Here is a 10,180-nt window from a genome sequence, read left to right on the forward strand (position 1 = left end):
TCTTCCTTCCTTCCTTCCTTCCTTCCCTCCCTCCCTCCCTCCCTCCCTCCCATTCCTTTCCTTTCTTCCTTTCTTCCTCCCTTCCTTCCCCCCTCCATCCCTTCCTTATTCCCTTCCTTCCTCATTTTTCTGAATATTGACAGTTATAAAAATCATTTTTTTTCTAAACACAGCGCCCTGAACTCCAGTGTCCTGACCTGCACACAGCCCTGACTCTGACTCTGACTCTGACTCAACTCCACTGAACACCTTCCCAACATCAGAGTCTGATCTCAACAATGCTCCTGAGAATGAATGAATGAATGAATGAATGAATGAATGAATGAATGAATGAATGAATGAATGAATGAATGAATGAATGAATGAATGAATGAATGAACACAAATCCACACAGCAGAGCTCTAGTGATAAACCTCCCAGAAGATCATAAGAGCAACACAACCACAGGGAAATAAATCAGGAGGTTCTAAGATGTTGAACAAACACGCCTGGGATCAGTAAGTTCCTGCTGCTGGAGTTTATTCAGAGGGAAACATGTCAGAGTCGCTTCAGCACCTGATCCTACATGAAGAACATTTGACAGTCAAACATAAGGATTCTGGGTCACATGACTGGACTCCGTGTCACATGACTGTCATTTGTTCAACACAGCGTTTTGCAAAACAACCGTAGCGCAGGTGTGCCTTTAGCATTTAGCATGCTAGCAGTCAGCGTTTAGCAAAATAAATATGTTTAGGTTTGTATAACATTTTTCCATGACTGGTTTAGCACATTTTCTCAGCTGCTATGCACTAAGAGAGAAAAAAGAGAGAGAGAGAGAGAGAGAGAGAGAGATTAAAGCTTTCCATGTAGCTCAAACACGCTGTCTGTATAAATACACGAATGAAAGAAGTGATCTGATCTCATTCTCATGTTTGCACTTGGTGTTTACGTGCATGCTGCTTCGTCTGTGTTCTGTAATCGCTCTCGCTCTCACTCTCTCTCTCTCTCTCTCTCTCTCTCTCTCTCTCTATCTCTCTCTCTCTCTGATCACATCTCATTTCTCCCACGCAGTATGAAAATAGGCTAGCGGGCTAGCTAGCGTGTGGGAGGTCAGCCAGCTGCCAGGAGTCAGATTATTTCACAGCACAGCCTGTGATTATTCTTCCTCCCTATTAGGGAACGCTACAAAACCGCTCGCTACGCTGCAGGAACGAGATCTGAGGCGGTTGTATCCTGTGGGCGGGTCAGTGGGGGAGGAGCCTCGTAGCTGAGCATGCCCTCGTTTCTGGACTGTGTTATGTTTAGGAGTAAAAGGAGGAAGTGAGCGGATGTTTTTACCCTCCACAGGAAGCGTACGAAGTCGAGCAGGACGAGCGGAGAGAAAGACGGGATGCTGGAGGTGTAGGTGCTGATCTTAGCATTAGCGCCGCCCATGTGGTGAACCTTCTTCCCCTCTGTGAACTGTGGGTAAACCTCCAGCCCCAGATCCTGGATAAGATCCATAACATGAGTCTGTGAGCTGAGAGAAAAACAAACATCTTATTAAAGCTAAGAGAGGAAATGTGTGAGAGAAATAGAGTAATACAGACAGGGAATGTAATCTCACCTGGCCACCCACTGACCCCCCATGTCCCAGGAGTCCTGGCCATTGGAAGCTGGTAAACTCAGAGTCAGAGTTCGTCCTCCTACACGATCTGTCGAACAACAAATACACAACAAATACACAACATAGACACAACAAATACACAACATATACCACACCCTACAACTCACCTAATATTAGGAGCAGAATTAACAATAGCAGCATTAACAAGCTAATTCACATGGCTGGATCTATCACTGGACACAAAATGGATATGTGTGAGTCAGTGAGGGTCAGGAGGTCACTGTACAAACTGTTCACATCATAACATGCCTAATAATGTGTTGGTCCAACTTTTGCTGCCAAAACAGCCCTGACCCGTCGAGGCATGATGGACTCCACTGGATCCCTGAAGGTGTGCTGTGGGATCTGGCACCAAGATGTTAGCAGCAGATCCTTTAAGTCCTGTAAGTTGCGAGGTGGAGCCTCCATGGGATTAAAGGATACTTACAGGATTTAAAGGATACTTTTGATAGATACTGACCACTGCAGACCGGGAACACCCCACAAGAGCTGCAGTTTTGGAGATGCTCTTATCCAGTGGTCTATCCATCACAGTTTGGCCCTTCATCAAACTCAAAGCTCAAATCCTTACACTTGTCCATTTTTCCTGCTTCTAACATCAACATTAAGGACAATATGGTCACTTGCTACATACATACTATCTGTCTATCTACCTACCTGTCTGTCTGTCTGTCTGTCTATCTATCTATCTATCTATCTATCTATCTATCTATCTATCTATCTATCTATCTATCTATCTATCTATCTGTCTATCTACCTACCTACCTGTCTGTCTGTCTGTCTGTCTATCTATCTATCTATCTATCTATCTATCTATCTATCTATCTATCTATCTATCTATTTATCTATCTATTTATCTATGCACCTGTGTTCACAGCCATGTATTAGTAGTACTACTATTAATAGTATAAGAAGTAGTCATTATTGTTGTTGTGGAAGTAGTAAAAGCAGTAGTAGAAGTGGCATTAGAAGTAGTTAATGTTGTACTAGCAGTGGTAGAAGTAGCAGTAGAAGTGTAGTCATAATTGTTGTAGATGTAGCAGTAGTCATTGTTGTAGAAGTAACAGTAAAAGTAGCAGTAGCAGCACATTGTTGTAATAGTAGGTTTAGAAGTAGCTGTAGAAGTGTAGTCATAATTGTTGTAGAAGTAGCAGTAGAAGTAGTCGTTTTTACAGAAGTAACAGTAGATGTAGTCATAGTTGTTGTAGAAGTAGCAGTAGAGGTAGTGGTGGAACAGTAGCAGTATCAATAGAAGTGTAGTCATAATTGTTTTAGAAGTAACAGTAGAAGTAGTCATTGTTGTTGTTGTAGAAGTAGCAGTAGAAGTAGTCGGTGTTGTAGAAGTAGCAGTAGAAGTAGTCGGTGTTGTAGAAGTAACAGTAGAATTAGTCGTTGTTGTTGTTGTTGTAGAAGTAGCAGTAGAAGTAACAGTAGAAGTAGTCATTGTTACAGAAGTAGCAGTAGAAGTAGTCATTGTTGTAGAATTAGCAATAGAAGTAACAGTAGAAGTAGTCATTGTTGTAGAAGTAGCAGTAGAAGTAGTCGGTGTTGTAGAAGTAACAGTAGAATTAGTCGTTGTTGTTGTTGTAGAAGTAGCAGTAGAAGTAACAGTAGAAGTAGTCATTGTTACAGAAGTAGCAGTAGAAGTAGTCATTGTTGTAGAATTAGCAATAGAAGTAACAGTAGAAGTAGTCATTGTTGTAGAAGTAGCAATATAAGTAACAGTAGAAGTAGTCATTGTTACAGAAGTAACAGTAGAAGTAGCAGTAGAAGTAGTCATTGTTGTAGAATTAGCAATAGAAGTAACAGTAGAAGTAGCAGTAGAAGTAGTCATTGTTGTAGAATTAGCAATAGAAGTAACAGTAGAAGTAGTCATTGTTACAGAAGTAACAGTAGAAGTAACAGTAGAAGTAGTCATTGTTGTAGAAGTAGCAATATAAGTAACAGTAGAAGTAGTCATTGTTGTTGTTGTAGAACTAGCAGTAGAAGTAGTCGGTGTTGTAGAAGTAACAGTAGAATTAGTCGTTGTTGTTGTAGAAGTAGCAGTAGAAGTAACAGTAGAAGTAGTCATTGTTACAGAAGTAGCAGTAGAAGTAGTCGGTGTTGTAGAATTAGCAATAGAAGTAACAGTAGAAGTAGTCATTGTTGTAGAAGTAGCAATATAAGTAACAGTAGAAGTAGTCATTGTTACAGAAGTAGCAGTAGAAGTAGTCGGTGTTGTAGAAGTAACAGTAGAATTAGTCATTGTTGTTGTTGTAGAAGTAGCAGTAGAAGTAACAGTAGAAGTAGTCATTGTTACAGAAGTAGCAGTAGAAGTAGTCGGTGTTGTAGAATTAGCAATAGAAGTAACAGTAGAAGTAGTCATTGTTGTAGAAGTAGCAATATAAGTAACAGTAGAAGTAGTCATTGTTACAGAAGTAACAGTAGAAGTAGCAGTAGAAGTAGTCATTGTTGTAGAATTAGCAATAGAAGTAACAGTAGAAGTAGTCATTGTTGTAGAATTAGCAATAGAAGTAACAGTAGAAGTAGTCATTGTTACAGAAGTAACAGTAGAAGTAACAGTAGAAGTAGTCATTGTTACAGAAGTAACAGTAGAAGTAGTCATTGTTGTAGAATTAGCAATAGAAGTAACAGTAGAAGTAGCAGTAGAAGTAGTCATTGTTGTAGAATTAGCAATAGAAGTAACAGTAGAAGTAGTCATTGTTACAGAAGTAACAGTAGAAGTAGCAGTAGAAGTTGTCATTGCTGTTGTAGAAGTAACAGTAGAAGTAGCAGTAGAAGTAACAATAGAAGTGTAGTCATAATTGTTGTAGAAGTAACAGTAGAAGTAACAGTAGAAGTAGTCATTGTTATTGTTGTAGAAGTAGCAGTAGAAGTAGTCAGTGTTGTAGAAGTAGCAGTAGAAGTAGTCATTGTTACAGAAGTAACAGTAGAAGTAACAGTAGAAGTAGTCATTGTTACAGAAGTAACAGTAGAAGTAACAGTAGAAGTAGCAGTAGAAGTAACAATAGAAGTGTAGTCATAATTGTTGTAGAAGTAACAGTAGAAGTAACAGTAGAAGTAGTCATTGTTATTGTTGTAGAAGTAGCAGTAGAAGTAGTCAGTGTTGTAGAAGTAGCAGTAGAAGTAGTCATTGTTACAGAAGTAACAGTAGAAGTAACAGTAGAAGTAGTCATTGTTACAGAAGTAACAGTAGAAGTAACAGTAGAAGTAGTCATTGTTACAGAAGTAACAGTAGAAGTAACAGTAGAAGTAGTCATTGTTACAGAAGTAACAGTAGAAGTAACAGTAGAAGTAGTCATTGTTGTAGAAGTAGCAGTAGAAGTAGTCATTGTTACAGAAGTAACAGTAGAAGTAACAGTAGAAGTAACAATAGCAGTAGAAGTAGCCATTGTTGTAGAAGTAACAGTAGAAGTAGCAGTAGCAGTAGAAGTAAATAAGTTGTTGTAGTAAATGCAGCTGAAGTAAACATGCTAATCTTCGACTCTTCATCACTCAGACAGACACACAGGTGGATTAGTCATTAAACCCACCTTTGGCCTCCAGCACCAGAACTCGGAGCTCCTCGTTCCTCTCCTTCAGGCGACGCGCGGCGCAAAGACCCGACAATCCTCCTCCAACCACCACCACATCCCACACCTCACACACACCACCACACACACCACCACACACACCACACACACCACCACCCTGCTGCTCCTCACACACACCACCACCCTGCTGCTCCTCACACACACCACCACCCTGCTGCTCCTCACACACACCACCACCCTGCTGCTCTTCACACACACCACCACCCTGCTGCTCTTCACACACACCACCACCCTGCTGCTCCTCACACACACCACCACCCTGCTGCTCCTCACACACACCACCACCCTGCTGCTCCTCACACACACCACCACCCTGCTGCTCTTCACACACACCACCACCCTGCTGCTCTTCACACACACCACCACCCTGCTGCTCCTCACACACACCACCACCCTGCTGCTCCTCACACACACCACCACCCTGCTGCTCCTCACACACACCACCACCCTGCTGCTCTTCACACACACCACCACCCTGCTGCTCTTCACACACACCACCACCCTGCTGCTCCTCACACACACCACCACCCTGCTGCTCCTCACACACACCACCACCCTGCTGCTCCTCACACACACCACCACCCTGCTGCTCTTCACACACACCACCACCCTGCTGCTCTTCACACACACCACCACCCTGCTGCTCTTCACACACACCACCACCCTGCTGCTCCTCACACACACCACCACCCTGCTGCTCCTCACACACACCACCACCCTGCTGCTCCTCACACACACCACCACCCTGCTGCTCCTCACACACACCACCACCCTGCTGCTCCTCACACACACCACCACCCTGCTGCTCCTCACACACACCACCACCCTGCTGCTCCTCACACACACCACCACCCTGCTGCTCCTCACACACACCACCACCCTGCTGCTCCTCACACACACCACCACCCTGCTGCTCTTCACACACACCACCACCCTGCTGCTCCTCACACACACCACCACCCTGCTGCTCCTCACACACACCACCACCCTGCTGCTCCTCACACATTCTGCACTGTAAAGTGGTACACTAAAGCCAGAGGAGTGTGTGTGTGTGTGTGTGTGTGTGTGTGTGTGTGTGTGTGTGTGTGTGTGTGTGTGTGTGTGTGTGTGTGTGTGTGTGTGTGTGGGGTCAGTGCACTTTAGACACACACACTCTTCCTGAAAGCGAGCTTTATCTAGCGGGACGTAACCAGGGGGCGTGGCTTATAGGTACTTAGCGGTAATGGTGATGACAGTGCAAACAACTGAACTTTTTCTAAGATGATAAATAAATAAATAAATAAATAAATAAATAAATACGTAACAAAACACTAAATACAAAATGTTTATCAGAATACCGGCTTAAATAGTGTCTCTTTAAAAGGTTTTAAGAGACAGTGTGATGTAATTAAGCCAGATAAAAATAACATATCAATTAATTTTGTTAAAGTTATTGCTCTTTAAAGTCACTGAATCTGTCAGTAAAACTGAACCAGGAGGCTTTTTTCAAACATTACAGGAGATAAATGTAATTTTGTCCTGATGGACAAACCCCCTAATAGCACAACATTATGACCACCCCTATGCTCACAATAACGACCAACTTATTGCAGAATTTTTCGCTTTTCAGTCAGTCAGTATAATTCAGCCAGGAAGCAGTTTTATTAATCCATTATGAAGTGGACATTTTCAGGAACATCGCCTGGTGGTGTGGTCAGCTGGTGTCACTTCTGCACTGAGGATTAAAGTTCACAAGTCCAGGCTTGTTCTCAGGATTCCGGTTTCTGATTAATCTTCTAAACAAATACACGCAAATTATTTTATTTTTTTCCAGATTTCAATTCAGGTCAGATTTATTTTAAAAAGAATGTAAATTAAGACTCTTTAAATTAGATTGTAACCTTGAGACACACAGGTTACAGCGCACTGCATTAAGGGACCGTCTACAAAGAGCTGTTTTTATATATTTATTTCTGTTGGAAATAGTTCCTCAAACAAGATTCAGTTCAGGAGTTCTGATGGCTGGAGAGGATGTTACATCAATATCACTTAAAAAATTTTTTTTTTAACGTTTTAATCATTTATTAAATTGTAATGAGTATTAAGTCCGTACTTCTGCCGTTAAGGGGCCGTCTACAAAGAGCTTTTTTAATTGAAATTTATGTCTGTAGGAAATAGATCCTCAAACAAGATTCAGTTTAAGAGTTCTGATGGCTGGGGTACATTTTACATCAATATCTCTTTTTTAAAAAATACTTTTTTAACGTTTTATTCTTTTATTAACTTGTGTCGTTAAGGGACCGTCTACAAATAGCATATTTAATTTATTTATTTTTAAGAAAATAATTCCTCACACAAAATTCAAATGGGTTCTAATGGTTGCACTGAATTCTGTATCAAGATTCTTAATCATCTATAAAAATTATTTATTATTTAGGAAGTTTAGTTCATTATTCAAAATCTTTGTGACTTAGTTGGATTTTTATATTTTATTTGCAGTGTCTAGTCCAAATCTGTAAACATGTTGAACTTTTAAAGAATTTTAGTCTTGCTTTAAAAATCTGATTATGTTTCTGTAAGAGTTGAATGAAATGGTTTCCATGTTTTGTCAGTAATATTTTGCATTTACGAATGGACACAGAGTCCTGACCTCGACCCCATGGAACACCTTTGGGATGAATTAGAGTGGACACTGTGAGCCAGACCTTCTCGTCATCACAACATCAGTGCCTGACCTCACAAATAGTGCTTCTCCTAGAGGAATGGTCAAAAATTCCCATAAACACACTCCTAAACCTTGTGGAAAGCCTTCCCAAAAAGGCGGGACAACTCCATATACATTCATATGCATGGAAAGGCAGACATCCCAAAACCTTTGGCCTGGCTCACAGTCTCCACTCTAATTCATCCCAAAAGGTGTTCTATGGGGTTGTGGTCAGGACTCTGTGAAGTTCCTCCACACCAAACTCACTCATCCATGTCTTTATGGACCTTGCTTTGGTCACTGGTGTGCAGTCATGTTGGAACAGGAAGGGGTCATCCCCAAACTGTTCACACAAAGAGCATGAAATTGTCCAAAATGTCTTGGTATGAAGCTGAAGCATTAAGAGTTCCTTTCACTGGAATTAAGGAGCTGAGCCCAACCTCTGAAAAACAACACCTGAACTCAATGATTTAGAGGGGTGTCCCAAAACTTTCAGCAATATAATGTAGCCTTTTCTAAGTTAATTCACGTGTCATGAGGAGAAGATGAAGCGTGTTTCTAATCACTTGATTAGATAATAATTAGAGCTCTGGTTAATTAAGCAGCACTGGGGAGCTTCAGTCCTCTCTCAGAAGAAGATGAAGACTGGATTTGGATCAAGGGTGAAGTTGAAGACGTCTTTGCGATGTTTTAAATAATTTAGTCCAGTATTCAAATCGTTTAGGACAATCCCACAGGACACCGTGAGCGTGAGAGGAGCCGCTGATTGTTTGCATTGATTGCATGCATCACAAATGCTGGAGTATTTCTTAGAGAGCTTGACATTAGTGTATTAGATCTTATGTAAAAATCCTGCAGTGCATTTTTCTATAAGTCTTCATCATTTGAGCAGGAAGAACCCAGGTTTATAGAAACCATCAGCTATCAGCTCATAGATATGGAGATAAAGCATTAAAAATGAGGAACACGGTTCTGGATGATTGAGGAAATGAGAAATGTGGTTTTTTTTAAATGTCTGTTTTGAAGAAAGAGGAACAGATGATATTTATGCTGGTCAAACACCGTCTTTATACCTTTAACCACGCTTGGATCGTCGTGTCAGTGACTGAAGATGGGTATTGAAGACTAGAGTATGTTTTTAAACGAAGCTCATATCTTAATTGACCGAATTTTAAGTCATATTTGTGGCCAGTGGCAGCTGGGGAAGAATAACAGAACATAAAGAAAAAAAGCATGCTTTGTCACGTCAACTTATAACAAACTCCATTTCCCAGCATGCACTGCAGCCTACAAACATGGCCACCCTGGACTCCATTTCCCAGAACATAAACCCACTCAGTCACTGGACTGAGAGTAAACAAGTTCAACAGTCTCTCTCTCTCTCTCTCTCTCTCTCTCTCTCTCCCCATATCTCTCTCTCTCTGTCTCCAACCCCCCCCCCCTCCATCTCTCTCTCTCTCTCTCTCTGTCTGCTATATTTTGTTATATTATTATATTCTGCTCTATTTTGTAATATTTTGTTATTTGATAAATTTTTTGTTACATTTTTGTACCCTATTTTGGGTTTTTTAGTATTTTTGTTATACTCCTTCCTATTTTATCTATTACCTGTGTTTGTGGATACTGCTGGAAGCTGTGAATTTCCTTTTGGGATGAATAAAGTATCTAGCTATCTATCTCCTATCTATCTCTCTCTGTCTCCAACTCTCCCCCACCTCTCTGTCTCTCTGTCTCTCTCTTTTTCCCTTATCTCTCTCTCTCTCTCCAGCATTGTCCAGTGTGAGTCCTGTCTCCTCGCTCACCTGACCATTGGCTTTGTCTAGTAATGTCTGGTGAATTAAATGTAACTCTAAACAGATAAAAAGTACGATGAGTTGTTCTTTCATTAACAGAAGTCTAATGGTCGGAGGAAGAAAGACGAATAAAACCCTTTGAGATAAATAATCCACTTGGGTTGGTAAAACTAACTCATCTTCATCACACCATGCTGTCGCTGATTATTTTCCTCCAACAGCCCGACCCCAGAGTGCTCCACAGTCTCCATAGTGTGTGCATTTAAAATGTAAACATGTTGGAAGCAGACAGCTATCTCTCTGGCCACACCCACGTTTATGCAAATGAGCTACGCATGTATTATATTTGCGTATACATAGCATAACATTGCACCTTCAGTGTATTATTACTTATCACTTACATAATAAATAAAACCTATTTCCATTCTATTTTTTCATGTCACTAAACCCAGATCCTTTTCTA

At 41.0% G+C, this 10,180-nt stretch overlaps 1 protein-coding gene across 1 annotated transcript in view; it reads right to left on the reverse strand.

Moving 5' to 3' along the window:
* si:ch211-127i16.2 (amine oxidase [flavin-containing] A) overlaps nt 1-10,180 on the reverse strand; it is a 75,873-nt gene that overhangs the window by 64,929 nt on the left and 764 nt on the right. Inside the window, exons 2-4 of the mRNA XM_058411438.1 lie at nt 5,182-5,651; nt 1,589-1,676; nt 1,321-1,501 (exon numbers count right to left, since the gene is read on the reverse strand). Coding sequence (XP_058267421.1) covers nt 1,321-1,501; nt 1,589-1,676; nt 5,182-5,651 — 739 coding nt within the window. The remainder of the gene's footprint in view (nt 1-1,320; nt 1,502-1,588; nt 1,677-5,181; nt 5,652-10,180) is intronic.

This window comes from Hemibagrus wyckioides, linkage group LG16 (genome assembly GCF_019097595.1).
Source record: "Hemibagrus wyckioides isolate EC202008001 linkage group LG16, SWU_Hwy_1.0, whole genome shotgun sequence".
Taxonomy (NCBI): domain Eukaryota; kingdom Metazoa; phylum Chordata; class Actinopteri; order Siluriformes; family Bagridae; genus Hemibagrus; species Hemibagrus wyckioides.